The sequence below is a fragment of the Trichechus manatus genome, unplaced genomic scaffold, assembly GCF_000243295.1.
Source record: "Trichechus manatus latirostris isolate Lorelei unplaced genomic scaffold, TriManLat1.0 scaffold00076, whole genome shotgun sequence".
In the NCBI taxonomy this organism is placed as follows: Eukaryota; Metazoa; Chordata; class Mammalia; order Sirenia; family Trichechidae; genus Trichechus; species Trichechus manatus.
Window position 1 is genome coordinate 12,037,658 of NW_004444012.1, and position 21,992 is coordinate 12,059,649.

Below are 21,992 nucleotides of genomic sequence, written 5' to 3' on the forward strand. Positions count from 1 at the left end.
CCTTAGAGGTCCCTTCCAGTCCGCATATTTCATGACTCATATCCATGCCTGGGTGGAGAAAACGGTAGGGGCCGTCCTTTCTACTCCATCTCCCTGTTGGAGAGTCCTAAAGCATATTAGCAAATTAAAGATTCTGAGAAGTCCTGCAATGAAGAAACTAGCTTAACTTAATAAAAGTTCCATAATTTATTTGAACTCAGGACCATCCCTCCTCCCTGAGAATACCTATTAACATCACTTACAGGCTGCTGGCCCCTGATAAGAAGACTCTGGAAGTCATGGGCTTTATAAAGCCTGCTCCTGGGAGATTTCTCTGATCCCATTAACCCTCTCACACTGTGGAAAGGAAGCTTGGCCAGACCTGCCCAGAGAGAAGTCTCCCAAGACCTGGCTCACCCTGCCACACCACAGTACCGATCCAGCCAGGGGTGAAACCTTTGCCAAGAGTGGGCAGCGTTTAGGGAGCTGTCCCCACAATTCATGAACATAGCCCCCTGGAGATACCATTCCCACCTGTCTCACAGCCCCATGAGGCTCTGTGCCCACTCGTCTTCTGCCTGAGCATGCTCTCCAAGTCTGACCGGGCTCCCTTCAACGTACTAGGCCAAAGGCAGGGCCAGGGATCTGCACATGAGGGATGCCCAGAGTGAGGCCAAAGTGGCTGCTGCCGGAGACTTGGCATAACTGGGGATCTGGCCCAGGAGAGGTTTTTCACACTCGGTTAGAACATTAAGTAGTCAACCAAAAACAGTGAAAAATGACCTCCGTTTCCAGTGAGGGTGCTGGCAGGAGCGGCTAGAAGTGGGCATCTACTGATGGAGAGACTCAGAAGCTGAGTTTGGTCACAGGTTCAAAAGCACAACTCAGTTCCCATGATACAGACAGAAAACAAAAGGTCTTCAGAAATGATGCTAAGGCCTGAAAATATAGGAGACGGGGGTTGCTTTCATTTCTGTTAGACCTGTGCCCCGGGCAGTGACAGCTCGGTGTCTGCTCATGCCTTCCTCTCTGTTGGGGAGATCCCGGGGGCCTCGTTCTTCTGGGCTGTTCTTTAGTCCTACAAGCAAGAAACTTTTCATCTCAAGTTGCTTCTCTCCAGGTTCATGTAACTGGCTAAACCTGGGCTCTGTCCTCACAGGCAAAGGGAATGTGCTAACAACAATAAATGTTTTCTTGGCCTTCCCTGGACAGGAGGGACTGAACAGGAAAGAAATCTGACCATGCCAAAGTCTATTCTAAGTTTCTCCTCCTTCAGGAGAAGAAGGGAGACTTCTCGGGTTAGTGTTCAGGCTGTCCATTCAGTTCATCTTTGATTCTGGTATCCATTACTTAAAGATTAGTAAGCAGTTCTGAAAGCCCCCCTCAAAACCACCTCTGGAGCCGTGGCCCTGGTAAGCAGGAGATCAGTTCTGCCAGCCCGCATCCCCTAGCAGACCGCAGGCAGCAGAGAGTCTGTGTGCTGGGGATGGTGCTTACACAGCTCAGAGCAATTCTGCTCTCTCTAGGGCCCTCCAGAGAGGAAGCGGGCCTGGCAGGGCATCAGAGACAGCAGGGCTCATCCCAGCCAGTATACCACACACTTTGTCTTGTTTCCTGATTAAAACCCAGCTTGTTAAAGCATAAACCATTACATTCTGTTTTAAACAAGACTAAGAGGTTTAGTGAAACATGCTTTGCCTGGCATCACCCCAGTTTCTCAAGGGGCCATTTTTTGCTCCCTAATGTTTTTAGAACCACTTTCTTAATCAAAGAAAACTGAACACAAAAACTCCACATAAAAACCAAATGGACAGCCGTCAAGTCAATTCCAACTCATGGCGAAAGACCCACATACTTTACAGAATCCTTTGGTAACCAAAGTTCTTGCCTTTGGCCCAAACCTGTCTTCTCCGTAACAGTCAAGCTCTTGCCTCCTCCCCTGGCTCCTGGGCACTTGGCCTGTCATTGGCAATCCCGTTGGCAGTGATGCATTGGGAGGGGCTGGCATCAGCCTCAGCTCAGCACCAGACCCCTCACTGGGAAGCTGGGAAGCAGACCCCAGAGTTTCTCCAAGGCTTTCCAGGGCTGGGGCCTGGTGCTAGGGAATCTGCTCTGGGTTATACCTGGTCCTCTATGGAGCTAGTGTATTCCAGACTGCCCAGGGCTCTGAATAGCTCCATAGGGGGGCTTGATTATATTAGGCACCCATGGGTTTCTTCTAACCCAAGCCTTACCCTAAAAAGACCCACTGGAGGCTATCCAAGGACATCCCAAGACAGGCCCGTTGGGTAACTCAACTGAAACACATTCCTAGATCTTGGCTCTGTATCTCCAGGGGTACAGAAAGACATCCAGAAAGTGGTCTGAGTTTTACAAGAAAACCAAGCCTTGAAATCTCATGCCTCCTTTCTCAGGATATCAGTTTGCCGGCCTCTCATTCCTCTAAAAGCCTCCTTCATGACTTTGGTTCTGATAAAGACAGTCCCCGTTGCATGAGTCCACTTACTTGTAGAAGGCTTGGTTCTCAATTCCACATTTCCAGAGGTGTTTGCAGGCTTCTGGAGTTGGAGCAAAATATGTGAGAATAATTTTCTTTTCCTACAAAAAATTTCATATAGAAACAGTTGAGTGTAGATCGAGAAGTGATGGGTGAAGCAGGCCAGGACACTGACCCCTAAACTGTGGAGGGCTCCCCAATAGACTCTCAGTGAGAAGCTTCAGATGGGGAAGGGGCTGCCCAGCAGCTGGCTAGTTGGAAGAGAAGGCCTACAGGATCCACTGAGGGAGAGCTCAGTTCTGGTAAATTCACACCTGGTAAGTCCAGTCAGAGTAAGTCTTAGTTGGTACTAATTGAACTAAGAGAGCCCTTGGCTAGTAAGTGGCACCCCACCTGGAATTTTCCCGTGGAAGTCAAAGACTCTTACTTTGACTGCATTTCCTGGAGGTAGGGATCTCTCAGATGGAACCCTGGGGTGTCACTCGCATCACTGAGGAAGTCTTGTGCTCCAGGGCCCAGCCACCCCTCCATACGTCACCTCCAGGGCTTGATCTGAGTCTTGGCTTAGCATGTAGGTCTTAGTTCTACCTGAACCAACTAGACTCGGCCTTGGCCATCAGAAACCAACCCAGTGTTTGCCCCAGCCCTCCCTGAAGAGAAGGAAGCTGTTACTCACCTCTTTCTGACTTACGTATAAATAGAAAGTCTTCCCTTCAAATTTCAGCTTGGTCACCTCATTCCTAGAAGCACAAAGAGAGTGCCTGTCACCTTGTTGTGGGCTGCCTGTCCACAGCAAAGTCTTATAGATGCACAGCCCACCCAGACTGGAGGGCTCCAGGCACAGACACAATTTTAGCCATAATCAGAACTGAAACAAGACAGCAGCGCAGTGGCCTTAGAGAACAGTTGTTGGAACAGTTCAATCCAAAGTTTTCTAGTCAATCACAGTATAATAATAGGGTGATAGGAGGATTTCGGGCCCATCAAGAATGGCTGCAAAAGGGAAACATCTGCGTGGGAAGTGAGTCTAGGTAGAGTGTCCAGGGTCATTTCAGGGTTTGGTTCATAACACAGGTGCATTATCTGGATGGGACTGTCAAACGTAAGATGCCACAGGTAGCTGATGAGGCCAAAGTTCAAGATACAGCAAATAATGGAAAACAATGCAACCAGGTTCTGAGGGAGTTGTCTTTCAGGTGACTGTGCCACTGGATGGGAAATGCAGTTTAATGCAGACAAATGTCAAACAGTCTCAGGGAAGGGGGTGGGGCAACATACCAAAGAGAGAACAGAGTACATGGAACAGTCATGCAGCGTACTGACCAGGAAAGGGGCTTAGGGGGTTTTGTAGAAAAATCCTTGAAGCCACCAGCCCAGTGAATGGCTGCAGTAAAAGAGGCAAACAGGATACTGGGGTACGTCACCCGTGGGACAGACACAAATCAGAAGAAGTGACATGGTTACTGTACATGGCACAGCTTAGACCTCACCTCCACATACTGATCTCAGCCTTGGTTACGTTTACAAAATGGAAAAATTACCAGGGTCTTAGGTGAATGTCCCTGAGAGCCAGATAACTAGGCCTCGGCATCAGTCACGTCTCACTTCCCTTCCTTCTGCCCAACAGAGCTGCCCTCTGGAGCCTCAAGGCCCTCTCCACCTCTCTGGGGGTGGAGTCCTTGTTTTTCTACCCAACTGGGACCCTGAAGGAGGTCTGATCTGCCTCCATTTGGCTTCTTCCTCTTAGTAGTTTCTAGGGAGATTTGCTCAATATCCTAAGAAGTAGCAGAAAGGTAGTGAGAACCACGTACCCAATTTACTGATGGACAAAACTCAGAGGATAGAGGAAGGTCACTTGCTCTGTGTGGTCCTGGGTCAGGATCAGAGTTCACTACTTCTGATAACCAGTTCTGAGCTAATACAAGCCTCATGGTATTCCTTCTCTGTCTGATTCCCTCTCAGTCTCTCAACCAATCAATCAACCTCACTCATACACATACAGGATACAAGTAAACATCAACTGATTAATATATAGACAAGCACACAGATCATCTAGGCTCCAACAAGCAAGATAGGAAAGTAAGGGGGTTTGGTTTGTCCTGAAAGTGAGACTGGGTTCACATCTATTATTAGAAACTTAAGACACAGTGAGGAGGAAGTTTCCTGAAGAAGTGGGACTTGAAGGAAGCCACAGAATGAACAAGGTTTGGGAGAACCAGGTGAGTATCATGCCTTCTGGGTGCGGAGGGATAATTTAGGGACTTCAGCTTCCTGTAACAGGTGTGTCCTGCTTGTTTCCATCTAAACATAGCACCTACCAGGGCCCTCTAAGAGTGTGGCCCAGGATCTGGCCCTTTATGGCACATCAAATAACCCAGATGTATCTAGGCAGCAAGCGCTCCTTACCAGGAGAGCTGTGGCCTGATCCTGCTCATTGTCTTTTTATGAAAAGTATTTTGTTGGGCAGGAGAACCCAACCCCTCACCATCTTTACCCAGAGAGAACAATGAAGTGGGCCAACTTGAGAAAGCCTGGGAGATGGGTATGCTCCAGGGCACCAGGCTGCCTGTTTCCTGGGGATTGGGACCTGGCCATGCATGTCTGAGGAACAGTGTCACTAGCACTCTGGTTGATCATCATATTGCCTTTCTTCACAAGAGCAATAAGGGTTGAAAAGGTGGTATCTCCCCACAGGCTCAGCAGAAGAGGACAGATGCCCTGCAGCACCACCAGCAGAGAGCTCACCAGGAAGTGACTCTCTGCTCAGACACCCATTAGCTCTTCCAGAGAAGGCAAAGGAGCCCAGACAGGGAGCAGGCTTTCAGCTGAGGCTCTGCTGGCCCAAGGGCCGCCACCTGTCTAAGCTCACGGGAGCAGTGGGACAGCTTAGACTCGGCAGCCTGAGGCCCAAGAAGGTACAGAAATCACTGGGGCTTAAAAGAATTTGCAAAATTTTCTGATGAGGTTGAAGGATGTTTGTGTGGGCCAGCAAAAGTCTCCAAGATAGCCGGACGTCAATCAGCAAATTAGAGTCTGCTACATCAGCTCCCAGTAGCCATGCATCAGAACAGACCCCCGCAAAGACAGAGGTCAAATAGGAAGCAGTTCAGAGTAGCTGTAGACAGTGGTTCTTGACTGCAAGAAGAGAGAGCAGGAGAGGGGAGAGAGGGGGAAAGAAGAAGGGGTGGGGTTGTGACTCCTAGAGAATGAGGATACTCAAGCCCTAAAGAAGGATAGGTAGGGACAGAGCAGCATCTGAGCTCCTGCAGAGGACGCGTCTGGGGAGGGGGTATTGGTCTGAGAAGGACCAACAGGGTGTCTTATACCTGCACTAAGGGTCATTGTCTGTGAGCCCCTCCCTGGTTAGGAGCAGGGGTAAGGCACAGAGATGCCCCAGAATAGCCAGCTCTGTAAGTTTGGCTATGGCCCTCAGTGGGTGACAGTCCCAAAGACTCAGTTCTTATGGGAACTTTGCTTCCCTAGCATAGGATCCAGCCCCAGGTCTCTTGTCGTCCCCTGCAATCAAGATTCCATCATACCCCTTCTCTCTGGAGAGGCTGTTGGCTCTCAGGAACACCCCTTTGGAAGAATAGGATCCACAGAGAGAGACCACTACCTTCACCAGCTACCATTATCAATGCAAGGCTTTGGAAAGGGCCCAATCACAGACAAAGGACATGGGAAGCACGCCCCTCCCCAGAGGGTGAGGTAGAAAGAGCCTGTTTTGGAAATGAAGACACTCACCATTTAATGAAGTGGACCCTCTTATTTCCTTGCAGAACAACAAACCCAAAGGGAGTGAAGGCCAGAAACGCAGCATTTCCCGACACATCCTGCAACACAGAAAGACTTCTCCTCAGGGTGATGCAGGCGCGGAGGGGAAGGGATGAGAAACACAGTTGGTCAGCTGTTGCAGGGTTAAAGGTTAAACACTTGGCAGTAGGTCACAGAGGGAAGAGTGTAAGAGTGTGGTGTTTGGAATCAGAAGATTAGAGTTGGAGTATAAGCCTTGCCACTTGCCAGCTGTGTGACTACAGGTAAGTTACTTACCTTCTCTGAGCCTCAATACCCTTATCTGTAAGTTGTAGATTATAATACCAACCTCAGAAAGTTATTGTGAACATCGAAAGAGAATGGCAACTCTTCATACATTGCTGGTGGGGTTGTAAAAACGCTGCTGCTGCTGCTTTGGAAAACAGTTTGACAGTTCTTTCTAGAGTTACCATAAGAGCCAGCAATTCCAAGAGAAAGGAGAACATGTCCACACAAAAACTTGTACGTTGCTCATAATAGCAAAAAGGTAGAAGCAACACAAATAACCACCAACTGATGAATGGACAAACAAAATATAGGACAGCCATACAGTGGAATACTATTTGTCCAGAAAAAAAGGGAATGAAGTATTGATACATGATACAACATGGATGAACCTTAAAAACATCTGGCTAAGTGAAAGAAGCCAGTTATAAAAGACCACACGTTGTATGATTCCATGGATAGGAAATGTCCAGAATAGTAGATCAGTGGTTGCCAGGGGCTGGGGGAGGGGAAATGGGGAATGACTGCTGTGCACAGGTTTCTTTTTGGGGTGATGAAAATGTCCCAAAATTAGTTAGTGGCGATGGTAGCACAACTCTGTGAATGTACTAAAAACCACTGAACTGTGCTCTTTAAACAGGTGAATTTTATGGTATGTGAGTTAGATCTCAATAAGATGTTATCTGAAAAAGAGAGCGAGAAAAAAGACGACAGTTGTCATTAATGATGGCCCTAGGCCCTTGGGCTCCCTCAGGAAAGTTTAGCTGAAGAAACAGTAAGAAGCAACTGGCCAAGTGAACAGCCATCAGCAGCGCTGTGGCGCCTGAGCCAACACAGATGACCTTCTGGTCACCTGCCACCATTAGTTTGTAAGCTCCAGGCTGCTGCTCTGCTGAGCAAAGTGGGGAGAAGGTGGATGTCATGTTTCCCCAACATGGGAAAATGAGCTCCCTGAGGACCCGGCCTTTCCTAGGGCCGCTATGGGCACAGAAACCTGGGCTGATGGGTTATGCTCTCTGTGAGGGGCTCCCTTGATGATAGGCGCCTCAGGTGAGAATCTGCCCTGTCAGGCCACATGAAACATGATGGAGAGGGTTGGAGTGTGTTGAGGTGGCCAGAAAATTATGCCAGGACACTGGTCAGATGTCCTTGCAGGACAGTGGTCTGGGCCACAGCTCAGGTGGGTGCCATGAGTCAGGGCCGGGCACCTGGCAGGAGGCATGTGAGGGGGCCCTGGCTGTGGGCCAGGCCAGGCCAACCTGCAGCTTGGTCTGCCGGTCCCTCCCACCTTCAGAGTTTGCCTCCCTCACGGATCTTTAGCCTGACCAGCCCCAGGAATAGCAAGGCCTCTGCAGGCATGAACCTTGCCTTGTGGAAAGATGGCAGTTTTGCCTTGAAACCGTCTCTACCAGTGTGAGCATTTGGGCCCAAGGAAAAAACTAAGTATATGTTTTGCAAAGAGTTCCAATTAATATATTGTGATTACTGTCCTTTCCTTGGGGTCTGTTGGGACCCAGACACTTGGCTGTAAGCACAATGCCATTCAACCCATGGGCATGGCAAACAGCTGTTTAAAAATAACCTGAATGGAGACACTGCAAAGCCCCAGGGCTGGGACCTCTCGCCTGTCATCAGTGCTTGGCAGTGGTTATTAATATCTGAGCACCAGGCACTGCACACAAATATCATTCCTGCCAGGGAAGGTTGCTGATGGCTTGAAGTAATGGGGAAGGAAGTGGGGAGGGAAGGGCCTCCTTCTGCTGCTTGTACCCGACTCAGGGGCAGTGACAGAGCAGCACAGCACCTATGCAATCATCACAGTGCGAAGGGCTCTGGGGTCAGACTGCTCAGGTCCAGGTCCTGGCTCTGCCACCTACTGTGTGTGCCACCTTGGCCAGGTCCCTTAATTTCTCTGTGCTTCAGACTCCTCCATGTAAAGTTAGAGCGATAATACCATCTATCACATAAGTTGTTGTGCTTAGTAGGCACAAATACATTTTAGTGGCTTTGTTGTTGTTGTGTGCCCTCAAGTTGATTCTGACTCATAGCGACCCTATAGAACAGAGTAGAATTGCCCCATAGGGTTTCCAAGGAGGAGCTGTGGATTCAAACTGCCGACCTTTTGGTTAGCAGCTAAGCTCCTAACCACTGCGCCACCAGGACTCCAATATTATTAGAGTGGCTACTGATTAGCTGAGTTTGTTGAGCTCAATACAAAACCTTTTAAAAAACTACCATTTTATTACTTTTCCTGGTGTTCATTTAAATTTTGCTAGTTAGGAAATGAGCATGGGAAGTTGGGGTAGAATAGGAGAAGTCACTCCTATAAGGGGACCACGGAGAAGGGAGATCTGGGTGAATGATACGTCACTCACTGTAAGGGGACCATGGAGAAGGGAGATCTGGGTGATACATGAGACTGAAGTGAGCAGAAGGGGAAGGAGTCAGAGGAGGTGGTGATGCAGTTAGAGATCTCCTAGAAGAGTGCCATCCCAGTGACAGGCCACCTTCTGGCCAGAGCAGAGGGAAGAGAAGGTCCGCCACAAGGTGTGCAGTGTTGCCCAGGTGGCCCTGGTTGGCACTGTTGTTCAGACTCCTCAGGGCTGGCCTCTGAGTGAAGGCAGGTGTTGGAGTTAGATGGGAACAGCCTCTCCTCACCAGACTGGCTGATTTGGAACAGGGAGCAAACTGGGAATAAGCCCTGATTAGAACCCACATCAGGAGCCCTAGTGGCACAATGGTTAGGTGCTCAGCTGCAAACCCAAAGGTTGGTGGTCCAAACCCACCCAGTGGCTCCATGGGAGAAAGACCTGGCTATCTGCTTCCATAAATATTACAGCCAGGAAAACCCTATGGGGCAGTGCTACTCTGTCATATGTGGTCGCTATGAGTCAGAATTGACTCGACAGCACCTAACAACAACAACAGAACCCACATCATTCCAGTTAAGTAATAATAGAAGTTTGAACAATCTCAATCCCATCTCGCATATGAAGAAACAAGTTCTCTAAACTTTCGTGCTTCAGATGCAACAGACACAGATGAAGGATGTTGCAAGCCTCCCTCAGGTAAGCATCCATAAGGGGCAGGGGCAGCTGGAACGTTTGCTCCTTGTCTCTGGCAGATGAGGCTCAGCAACCAGCAAGAGGGGACTTGGCACTACAGTGAGAAATCTCACATTTGTACTGGTATGAAAATACGGACGGGCAGCCACACTGACACTTTCTCTGGAGCTTTCCCAGTTTCTTCTATCTAATATGTCATTCTCATTATGAGCCTTCCCGGGGGATTTGTGTGCAAAATAACAAGTTATGTGACAAAAAGAGAAGGAAATGAGGATGAGAAGAGAAGTGACACAGACAATAGTAACCTGTTGTCACATCTTCCATCTGATCGAGCTGGAGTCTATCTTTTCTCCCTGTCCCCTTCCCAACTTGATTAAATCAGGCTTTAATGGATCTGGGAGGTGGAGTAAAAACATGGGCCTTGATAGCTGCATAGTCCTTACCGCCAGCCCCACTCTACATCAGATAATAGAAGACGCTAGTTCACCTCTACAGTTGTGAGTAAAAAAAAAAAATTCTTTTAGTTTTTATGCTTGTAGAAAAAGCTTCAGTTTTGGTTTGGGACCCAACTCTGCTTCTTATTTGCTCTTTGACTTACTTAACTTCTCTGAACCTCAGTTTCCTAATTTGTAAAATGAGGATAATAAAATGTACCTGGAGAAAAAACTACTTCCATCTGATTTTAGAGACATGACCCAAATGCCTTATTACCAGGATACGGCTGTCTTAGTCATCTAGTGCTGCTATAACAGAAATACCACAAGTGGATGGCTTTAACAAAGAGAAATTTATTTTCTCACAGTCTAGTAGGCTACAACTCCAAATTCAGGGTGTCAGCTCCAGGGGAAGGCTTTCTCTCTCTGTTGGCTCTAGAGGAAGGTCCTTGTCATCAATCTTCCCCTGGATTAGGAGCTTCTCTGTGCAGGAACCCCGGGGCCAAAGGAAGCGCTCTGCTCCCAGCACTGCTTTCTTTGTAGTATGAGGTCCCCAACTCTCTGTTTGCCTCCCTTGGCTTTTATCTCTTGTAAGATAAAAGGTGGTGCAGGCTACACCCCAGGGAAACTCCCTTTACATTGGATCAGGGATGTGACCTGAGCAAGGGTGTTACATCCCACCCTAATCCTCTTTAACCACAGGCAGTGATTATGATTTATAACACATAGAAAAATCACAAAATGGAGGACAACCACACAATACTGGGAATCATGGCCTAACCAAGTTGACACATATTTTTTGGGGACACAATTCAACCCACAACAATGGCCAAAGATGTTTTTCTTGGAGAGAGGATGGATTTGCACTGAGCCATTCAAGCATTCACTTGGAACTCACCATCAAACTTAATCTGCATCAATTCAACACCATCAAAGTTCACCCTCAGATTATCACTCTGCCCAGAAAAAGATTTTTGGAAATCACAGCATTGACTGGTTTTTGAAAGTAGGGGTGCTGGGTCACCTTTGCTGAGTCCCCACAAATTCCACCTCTGGATACAAATGAAGTAGATGTCTGTCTGATGTCATCCCAGAGGACATCCTGGGTATGACAGAGTCAGGACCACAGCATTCTTGGCTATTAGGCTTCTTGGGGTCATTCAGTCCCTTCCCTGGGGCAGAACTTAAACTGATTCAATCTGGGTGGAATCTATTATCCTTGAAAAGCCTTAGGAAAGATAATTCCGCATGCTTTCCCAGACACTTATGTCCATATCTGAAAGTGCTGACAGCTGGAAAACTTTACATTAATATTAAATGAATCATTCTAACTTGACAACTCCAGGAACTAGAAAGAAAAGAGCAAACTAAGCCTAAACCTACCAGAAGAAAGGAAATAACAAAGATCAGAGCAGAAATAAATAAAATCAAAAACAGAAAAATAATTGAATCAATAAAACCAGAAGTTGGTTCTTGGAAAAGATCAATAAAATTGACAAACCTTTAGCTAGACTGACAAAGAAAAGAAAAGATGCAAATAACCAAAATAAAAAACGAAACAGGGGACATTATAACTGACCCAACAGAAATAAAGAGAATTATGACAGAATGTTATAAACAACCATATGGCAACAAACTGGATAACCTAGATGAAATGGACAAATTCTTAGAAGCACACAACCTACTCAAATGGACTCAAGAGGAAACAGAAAGTCTCAACAGACCCATAACAAGTAAAGAGATAGAATCAGTGATTAAAACCACCCAACAAAAACAAGTCCTGGACCAAATGTCTTCAATGGGGAATTCTACCAAACATTTAGAGAAGAATTGACACCAATGCTATTTAAACTCTTCCAAAAGATAGAGAAGGGAAGGAATACTCCCTAATTCATTCTATGAAGCAAACACCCTGCTACCCAAACTGGACAAAGATACCACAAAAAAAGAAAACTACGGGCCAATATCTCTTTTGAATATAGATGCAAAAATCCTCAACAAAATACCAGTGAATAGAATCCAACAGCACATTAAAAGAGTCATACACAATGACCAAGTGGGATTTATTCCAGGAATGCAGGGATGGTTCAGCATTAGAAAATCTATCAATGTAATACTACATCAATAGAACAAACCACATGATCATTTTTATGGATGCAGAAAGATCATTTGATAAAATCCAACACCATTTGTTGATGAAAACCCTAAAGAAGACTGGAATAGAAGGGAAATTCCTCAATATTATTCAAGGCATGAATGAAAAGCCAATAGCCAACAGTATACTTAATGGAGAAAGACTGAGAGCTTTCCCCTTGGAATTGGGAACAAGGGTGCCCACTCTCACCACTTCAATTCAACATTGTCTTAGAAGCCCTAGCCAGAGCAAAAAGACAAGAAAAAGAAATAAAAGGTATCCAGATTGGAAAAGAAGAAGTAAAATTATCTTTATTCACAAATGACATGATCCTATATATAGAAAATCCCAAACAGTCCACAAGAAAACTTCTAAAGCTAATAGAGGAATTTATCAAAGTTGCAAGGTACAAGGTTAACAAACAAAAATCATTTGGGTTTCTATACACCAGCAATGAGAAATATGAAACAAATTAGGGGAACAATTCTATTTACAATGGCATCTAAGAGAATAAAATACCTAGGAATAAATCTAACCAGGGACATGAAGGACTTATACAATGAAAACTATAAAACACTGCTAAAAGAGATTCAAGAAGACTTAAATAAATGGAAACATGTCTCATGTTCATGGATTGGAAGACTTAATAGTGTTAAGATGTCAGTACCACCCAAAATGATCTATAGATTCAATGCAATCCTGATCAAAATTCCAACAGCCTTCTTTACAGACGTAGAAAAGCCAATCCTCAACTTTATATGAACTGACAAGAGGTCCCGAATAGCTAAAACAACATTGAAAGAGAAGAACAAAGTAGGAGCACTCACGCTTCCTGATTTTAAAATATACTATACAGCTACAGTAATCAAAACAGCCTGGTACTGGTATAACAATAGACACATAGACCAATGGAATAGAATTGAGAGTTTAGAAATAAACCCACACATCTATGGTCAACTGATTTTTAACAAGGGAGTTAAGTCCATTAGATGGGGAAAGAAGAGTCTCTTCCTATAAGTGATGCTGGGAAAATTGGATATCTACCTGCAGAAAAATGAAACAGGATCTATTTCTCACACCATACACAAAAACAAATTCAAAATGGAATAAGGACCTAAATGTGCAAACTAAAACCATAAAATTCTTAGAAGAACAAGCAGGGGCAATGCTGTCAGGCCTCGCTTTCAACAATGGATTCTCTAATATAATAACAAAAGCACGAACAGCAAAAGACAAAATAAATAAATGGGACCTCATAAAAATTAAAAACTTTTGTTCATCAAGAGACTTTAACTAAAAAAGTGAAAAGATAAGCTACTGATTGGGAGAATATCTTTGGAAACCATATATCCAACAAGAATCTAATAACCAAAATATATATAAAACTTTGACAACTTAACAACAAAAAGACAAATAACCCAATCGTAAAATGAGCAAAGGACTTGAATAGACATTTCACCAAAGAGGACATTCAAATGGCCACCAAGCACGTGAAAAAATGCTCATCATCATTAGCCATCAGAGAGATGCAAATCATAACCACAATGAGATACCATTTCACTCCCACTAGGATGGCTAAGATAAAACAAACAAACAAACAAACAAAAAAACAGAAGATAACAAATACTGGCAAGGATGTGGGGAAATAAGAACACTTATCCATTGCTGGTGGGAATGCAAAATGGTACAGCCGTCATGGAAAACAGTGTGGTGCTTCCTCAAAAAACTAAAAATAGAACTACCATATGACCCAACAATTCCACTCCTAGGTATATACCCAAAAGACTTGAAAGCATAGACTTAAACAGAGCCTTGTACACCAGTGTTCACTGCAGCACTATTCACAATAGCCAAAGGGTAGAAACAACCTAAGCATCCATCAATGGATGAATAGATAAACAAAATGTGGCACATACATACAATGGAATACTACTTAGCCAGTAGGAGAAATGAAGTCTTGATACATGCTACAATATGGATGGAGTTTGAAGACATTATGCTGAGCAAAATAAGTCAATTACAAAAGGACAAATATTGTATGACCTCACTTATATAAAAAGACAAGAAAAGGCAAAAATAAAAATAAATCAATCATGAAAATCATCCAGTTTCAATATACTTAAACACGGCCACAAGAAATTGGCGTGGAAATGAGGAGGCACTCCCTGTAAGAGGCTTGGAGTCACCCCATGATGGCTCAGAAATGGGATTCTTGGCAGGAACTTGCCATCTGAGTGGCTTTGGTCCAGTTCTTCATGTCAGCTGTAAATCTAACACCCTTCCCACAGCTCAGCCAGTGGGGCCACCACTTATCCTTCTTATTCGGTGTCTCTGAGGTCAGGGGCCACTTGTCAAAGCAGGAGGGGGAACGTATCTATAGAGGAGGCTAGGTGGCTGGAGTATGAAAGTGATGCTCCTCCTTTAAAGGCAGAGGAATAAACACTGTAATCTTATTTCTATGGCTCATCCAGCCTAGATCCTGCTTAATCAATTTCCTCGTGATCTGTATGGAACAGACATAAAGACACTGGGGAACTTACATTAAATTTTTATATAATGATTCTTGTAGGCCTTTTGTCTTCTCTGTATCAGAACTGGCAGTGACTCTTGCTTTGTTCCTAAGTAAGGATCATCTCTCCAGAAGGAAGACCATGTACGAGAACTGAACAAGCACAGCACTGGGAGTCAGACAACTCTGGGTCAGAGTCCAGTCCCATCCTTACCAGTGACTTTGCACACGTCAGTCAGTGCCTCAGAGGCTCAGGGTTTTTATGTTAAAATGGGGACGAGTATCTTCTTGGCAGTGTGGTGGTAAAGATTAAGTGAGATAATGTGAGTAAATGCCTACCACTTGCAAGCTCTCAATAAGAGGCACCTTCATGACTGAGTCTAGGCTGGGTACGTGTGACAGGCTGAACTACACCATGAACCCTGAGAGGGCAACCCCATCAGTCAGGCCCAGGGGGTGACTGTGTGGCCACAGTCCAGGCCTGCAGGAAACCCTAACAACCAGTTTCAGGGCCACCTGGATGGAACAAGTCATGGCTTCTGAGGTTGGAGAAGTCTCAGGGCTGGGGAACAGATGCAACGGGGGTTGCTAGCTGTTTGCCGCAGTCTCCTCTCCCAGCTGCTGCAGGCTTGGTCGGCTGGGGACTTGCGGTGCAGTGAATTACTTAATATGGCCCTTTTAGCCATGCATGGTCTTGTGACTCCCACAGAATGACTGGGTGGGACTCTGCAAATAAGATGCTTGTGGTCCATCAAGGGGATAGGATAGCTTGCTAATAATGCAAGTAAGGTGCATGGCACTTTTGTGGGGGTGGGACCATACAAATACGGTGTATGGAACACTGACGAGAGGATTGGTCAGTTTTGCCATTCTGCTAGGCTTAAAATGAGCCTCTCAGAGGTGGAAAGGAGGGGACCTCACTATCATCAAGAAAGAAGAGCCAGGAGTGGAGCGCGTCCTTTGGTCTAGGGTCCCTGCGCTGAGATTCTCCTAGACCCAGAAGAGACAGAGCCGTAACAGCAGAGATGGTGTGAGATGGTGAGAAGCAGTGGCAGAGAAATGGCAAGAGATGGTGCAGTGGGCTTCCCAACCCTTGGAGCAAGGTGGCTACAGTGGATGTGCCAACCCACGAGCGAGAGAACGGAGTGCCTTTGGGCAGGAGGCTTCCTGGTGGAGTGGGGTGCCTCTGGGAACTTATCAGCAGAGCTAAAGAGCTTTGTAACACTTGACAGAGCAGGGCAGAAGCCAGGCCTAGGCGGGGCCAAGGGTCAAGGGCTGAGAGAGGAGGCCTGTCCTGAGGGGTCTGAGAGGAGCTGAGAGAGCTGTCCTGCACTGAAGAAGGGAGACTTTGCCTGCATGCTTCCTGATCCTGATCCCAAGTTGTAACCTGTTATTTCCCTCATAAACCCCATAACTGTGAGTATTGCCTGTGAGCTCTGTGTGGCCATTGCAATGAATGATGGAACCCAGCAGAGAAGTAAATAATGCCATGGGAGGGACAGCTAGTGTCAGAACTGGTAAAAAGGTTGGGAGGTGGAGGTATGTTGACCTCCTCCTCACAGGAATCAGCCTTGGTCTGAAGCTGATGGTGATTCTTCCCCCTTATGAAGTTAGAAGAGGTCAGATGCCCCTGTGCCATTTTTACAGGGCTCTTGCTGGAGCTGGGAGCTGAGGGAAGAAGCAGAGAGTATGGAGAGCCTTGTGCAAGCTCAGGGTTTGGGCATTACTGCAAGCCAGATGGTTAAAGGAGCCCTGTGGCTGTCCCACCAAGGGTCTGCAGGATCTGCTTGCCTGGTCCCTGGCCAGAAAAGGACATCCTGGGCAGAGAAACCAACAGTGTACAGGAAGAGCAGCAGCTTCTTAATCCGTCCAGAAGAGAGCCCAGCTGAAGCATTCTTCTGCTCTCATTTAATTATCAAAGAGATTCCTCTTTTTCTGTCCTCCCTAGGGCTGCATGTCCTAGATTCCCTGGGCCCAGTAATTGCTTCTCTCTTAATAGAAATCATCAGTATTTATTACACCAAGTGCTCCAGCTTATTTCAGCTCTCCTTGTAGCAACATTAAGGCGAGTGCTTGGTGACTCCACTTAATGACAAAAGTAAAGGCTCCCGAGCTGTTCTCTTTGCTTGGGAGGGCTGACGAAATCTGGAGCCGAGCCTGAGAAATGAGCTGAAGGGCCATGTGTGGGGTCTGTAGCGGGGCCCTGACATGGCTCTGGGTGAGCAAGAGGCAACCAGGGCCTGGAGACCCCATAAGAGGACTGCCCCCGCCCTCCCCACAAAGTAAGTCTCCTAGGGGCTTCTGTTCCACATAGGGTACATAGGGATGTGGAGACTTGAGTTCAGATTCCTGCTCTACTGCCTGGGGCCTTGTGAACTGTGGCCTTCTGGAACTTCAGTTTTCTCATCTATACAACAAGGAGAAAAATATCTACCTCTTAGGACTGGTGTGAAATTAAACGAGAAAAGAATACAAAAGGACTCCACAGAGGGCATGCCACAAACGTTTCTTCCTCCCTCCTTCTAGGAATTGTTGCTGTAGGGATGAAATGATAGGAGACTGGGCCTCACACAGTGCCTGGTATGAACGCTGGTTTCTTCCTGCAGCCTCCTCAGCCTCTCTGTGTCTGATGATGACCAAACTTAGAAACATAGTCCTGGGGTGCATGTGGGTTTGGGTGGACACCAGGCTGGCTGCCACTACAGCCTTAGACTCCTGCGGGCGACTGTGGAGAATCCCCACTCACCTCTACTCAGTTGTCATGCTGGGGTTCACTGTCCACCCACCTCTTTGTGCTGTCAGGTGACAGCCCTTACCAGGACCCCATCTCTTTGAAAAGTGGGTGCTGTGTGTGGCCTCAAGGAGACTGGGCAGGTTTGGGGTCAAAACCGGAGGTGACCTTCTGATGACATATCTATCTTCAGGCAGCTATGTCTTTTAAGGCCCTGGGGTGACTCAGCCGTTTAGGGAGCACAATTATCGAGTACCTAGTGTGTGCTTTCACACAGAGGAGGAACGTGAAGCTCAGAGAAGCCTCAACAGCCCGAGGACTAGGAGGCCAGGACTGAGCCCAGGGCCAGCTGACTCCACAGCCTCTTCATTCCTGTGTGCATCCCCTGCCTATAGCATCTGAGCACTTTCTGGAGGGGTTTAAACTACATCTGTTATGCATTATTTAGAAGCTTTGCTAATCCGTTTGTAAATATCCATGTGTCGATTCTGTGGTAAAAACAGGCATGAATGTGTTTTCTGACTGCTGACCCCCCAAGAACACAGGGATTATCTGGCAGTATGCTGTGCTAGTGAATAGGCAACTGGGGCAGGGAAGCCGACCAGGTTTTCTGAGCACCAGAATGTTCTCGAGGTTCATACCAGAAGTCCCAGCATTAAATTCTAGTCAAGAACAAATCAATATCACCTCACCAAAGGACCAAGGAAAACACCGCTCTGTTCCCACGTCACTAGGTTCCTTGTTTTCTATTCTATTCCTTTCATTTGTTTGAAATGTATGGTGTCCCCTCACCTCAGGCCGCTTTTCTCCTGCTCCCGTCTCATGCTACCTCCCTCAGATCGGTTTGAGAGCCTGTTTTTCCTTGGTGCTACAGGGGCCTCTCCAGTAAGGTAAAGAGTGAGGGGCACAAAGGTAGAGAAACCGAGGCAGAGATGAGGAATGTTCAAGCAACAGGGATGTGGAGATGAAGTGGAGGGACAAGGCCCCAAAAAGAACAGAAAGAGACCAGGGGCCTCCATTGCTCTCAGCAGCAACTGGAGCTGCCTGCACACATCCCCCCGTGTCACACACATGTGAGTAATTACAGAGGCTCTCTCTGGGCAGAGCCTCCCCGGCTGGTTCCCGTCTCGCCCTCACAGGCTCATAATGGAATTAAATGTGACTCCACTGCAGTCAATAAAACCCACTCTTGGAAAGGAAGTAGATTATGGGTCAGGGAAGTGTGGGTGGTCTGCTGAGCTGCCTCCGATGGTTCCCTGTCGGGGACCTTCCCCATTCCTCCTCTCTTCAAGTCCACCAAATTACCCACTGCCAAAGTGGGGCCCCTGTTTCAGATTTGTTATTTAGATTGACTTTGTCAGGTCCTTCAACACTGATGTAGCATCACGAAAATTATACAGCATGGAATCCGGAGAAGTTCTCAGAATTAGACATTTTCTTTAGCATCTGTCACCGAAAGAGCCAACCATTTAGCCTGTGAAGGGGGTGGGTGGGCATAGGCACATGGTCCCTTGCTGCCTGTTGCCCTCTAGAGAAGCAAGGTCAGTGCAGTCTCTAGCTGTGGGAGCTTACCTTACACGGGTGGGGATCCACCCCATATGTCTCCAATGTCTGCGCTTTCCTTAAAAAGTTCAGCTCTGATGTTGCTGGTGTTTGACCACTGGAATAAAGAAAATGAGATGTCAGGGCTTCCTGTTCCCACGGGTTTCACTGAGGTAAACTCTCTATTAAGAAGTGCTCAGGGGGTTGGGGAGTGGGGAAAAGTGAGGGTTATTGCTTATGGAGTACTGACTTCCGGTTTACAATGATGGAAAAATCACACTGATTAAGGGTAGGGTTGCACAGCTGATTAATATAATTGCTATCAATAAGTTGTATACCTGTAAAAAGCTGAATTGGCAAAAGTTGTGTGATAGATGTATTTACAACAGTGAAAAAAAAAGAGTAGCTGCTGAGGCTATGTACAACCAAATACCTCATGGGATTTGATTCCTAGGTTTGGAGGTTTAGGGTCATGCTTTCATGGAACATCTCAGTTAATTGGCCTAATAACGCGTTTCTTGCTTCGGTTTATTCCTAGTTCATTGTGTAGTGCCTGGGGACTTAAAAGCTTACAAGTGGCCATCCAAAGCAGAACAATTGGTCTCTATTTGCCTGGAACAACAGAGGAAGAAGGAGAGTCAGGAACAGGAGGAGGATATGGAATGTGTGGCTAATTGCCTTCATGAACAACTGCCTCCTTTGCCATGAGACCAGAAGAACTGGATGGTGCTCGGCTACCATTATTGAACATTTTGATCAAAGATTCCATAGAATAATCCTGATCAAAAGGGGGAAAATGCAGAATGGAATTTCATATTCTCATGAACTTCAGACTTTCTGGAGTCATGGAGGCTAGATGAACCCTCAAAACTATTGCCCTGAGATAATCTTTAAACCTTAAACCAAAAATATCCCCTGAAGTCTTCTTAAAACCAAATAATAGTTTAGCTTAACTAGTAAAGAATGTCTGCCTTGAGATTATGCTCTTTTAAGGTCTACCTATATGGGGTCAAACTGACAACAGCAACTCAGAAGATTAGATAGGCACCCTAGGGGGTGGTGAGTTTATGTTAATGGGGGAGGAACAACTCAGAAAAGGAGGGTGAGCATGGTTGCACAATTTGAGAATGTAATCCGTATCACTGATATGTATACGTAGAAGCTTGGCATATGTTTTTGTTGTATATATTCCCAACAACAATAACAAAAAATAAATAATTAAAAAAAGAAGTGCTCAAAATGTGGCACATACCCCAGGTTTTCATGAGTGTATTCCGTTATTCGAGGACCAACTTCAGAGGCTCCTGTCTAGGATCAAAAACTCAAACGCCTTCAGGGGTGAGGCAGGCTATATCACTGACCTGGGCTGAGTGTAAGATAGTATGGACTGTGGCAAACTGTAAAGTGCCTTCTGCATCTAATGGGGACAGCTGTTCCTCAGCTCTGAGACTGTAGTCAGGTGGGAACGTGGGGCCCAGAATTGCTAGATGTTCTGATTTTTTAAAAAGAGAAATCAGAGATACTGATTTTTATGTGGTATTGCATGATTTAAAGAGCCCTGGTGGCGCAGTGGTTAAGCACTCAGCTGCGAACTGAAAGGTTGGCGGTTCGAACCCACAGCTGCTCAGCAGGAGAAAGATGTGGCAGTCTACTTCCATAAAGATTTACAGCCTTGGAAACCCTATGGGTCAATTCTACTCTGTCCTATAGGGTCTATAAGGTCGCTAGGAGTCAGAATGGATTCGATGGCAATGTTTTGTTTTGTTTTTTTTTAAATTAATTTTTGCATGATTTTAAATACTATGGGTACAGACAAAACACATCTGCAGGCTGGCTGCAGCCCACTGTTTTCTTTTCTGTTATCGGATCTAGACTGAAATACAAAGAAGGAGTCTGTATATCTTGCTGGCGCCATCTAACCCTCTTCCTTTACCAAAAAGGAACGTGGGAATATAAGGTGAGGAGAAGTGTAGAAGACAGTGACGAGCTCCTCGGACTTACTCTAGCTCTGTTTGTCCACAGGATGATGACTGTGAAAAGGAAACAGGCAGAAAAAAGAAGAAACCAGCCCCAGCTCTAAGCCGTCTGAAGAAGGGGCTTTTAGCATCGTTCCTCTCCTGGCTGCCTCTTCGGCAGATGTGTTGATGAGGTCAGAGCAGAACCAGTGGCAGTATCACCATCAGCTCTCTCATGGGTCCAGTGCCCTGGTGAAGCAGATGCACTTCTACAGATGTGGGACTGTGTCCAGTGTGTGGAGAGCAGGCAGTCTGTGAGGTCAACAACAGCTCTGATGGCTGGTGGGAAGGACTGAACACTGCTAATTAATGTAATATGGCAGGGCAGGAAGATAAGCCAACCCAAGCAAGAAGCAGGCCAGATTCCCTTCTGGAGTCCCTTTTGGAGTGGCACCAATCAATTAGCAACTTTATGTGCCAGTCTCTGGGCTACCTCCTATAAAATATACAATACAAATAAAATATAGGGCACAGTCTGGCTAAACATTGTGAAAATGTCAATTCTACCCAAAGCAGTCTACAAATACCATGCAATCCTGATCCAAATACCATTAGCATTCTTTAACAAAATGGATGAAGGCACTGGCGAAAAACAAGGCTCTGGGAATTGATGGAATACCAATTGAGATGTTTCAACAATTGGATGCAGCACTGGAAGTGCTCACTTGTCTATGCCAAGGAATTTGGAAGACAGCTACCTGGCCAACTGACTGGAAGAGATCCATATTTATGCCTATTCCCAAGAAAGGTGATCCAACTGAATGCGGAAATTATCAAACAATATCATTAATATCACAGGCAAGTAAAATTTCGCTGAAAATCATTCAAAAGCAGCGGCAGCAGTGCATCAGCAGGGAACTGCCAGAAATTCAAGCCTGATTCAGAAGAGGACATGGAACCAGGGATATCATTGCTGATGTCAGATGGACCCTGGCTGAAAGCAGACACTACCAAAAAGATGTTTACATGTGTTTTATTGACTATGCTAAGGCATTTGACTGCGTGGATCATAACAAATTATGGATAACATTGTGGACAATGGGAATTC

At 46.1% G+C, this 21,992-nt stretch overlaps 1 protein-coding gene across 4 annotated transcripts in view; it reads right to left on the reverse strand.

Moving 5' to 3' along the window:
* FRMD5 (FERM domain containing 5) overlaps positions 1 to 21,992 on the reverse strand; it is a 237,256-nt gene that overhangs the window by 12,722 nt on the left and 202,542 nt on the right. For 2 of the 4 annotated variants that reach the window (XM_012556746.2, XM_012556745.2), the window contains 4 exons: positions 18,960 to 19,047; positions 6,221 to 6,309; positions 3,168 to 3,216; positions 2,486 to 2,577 (listed from right to left, as the gene is read on the reverse strand). In XM_012556746.2, coding sequence (XP_012412200.1) covers positions 2,486 to 2,577; positions 3,168 to 3,216; positions 6,221 to 6,309; positions 18,960 to 19,047 — 318 coding nt within the window. Of the gene's footprint in view, positions 1 to 2,485; positions 2,578 to 3,152; positions 3,217 to 6,220; positions 6,310 to 18,959; positions 19,048 to 21,992 lie in introns of all 4 variants that reach the window. The other 2 variants (XM_023735222.1, XM_023735223.1) reach the window with 1 other exon arrangement.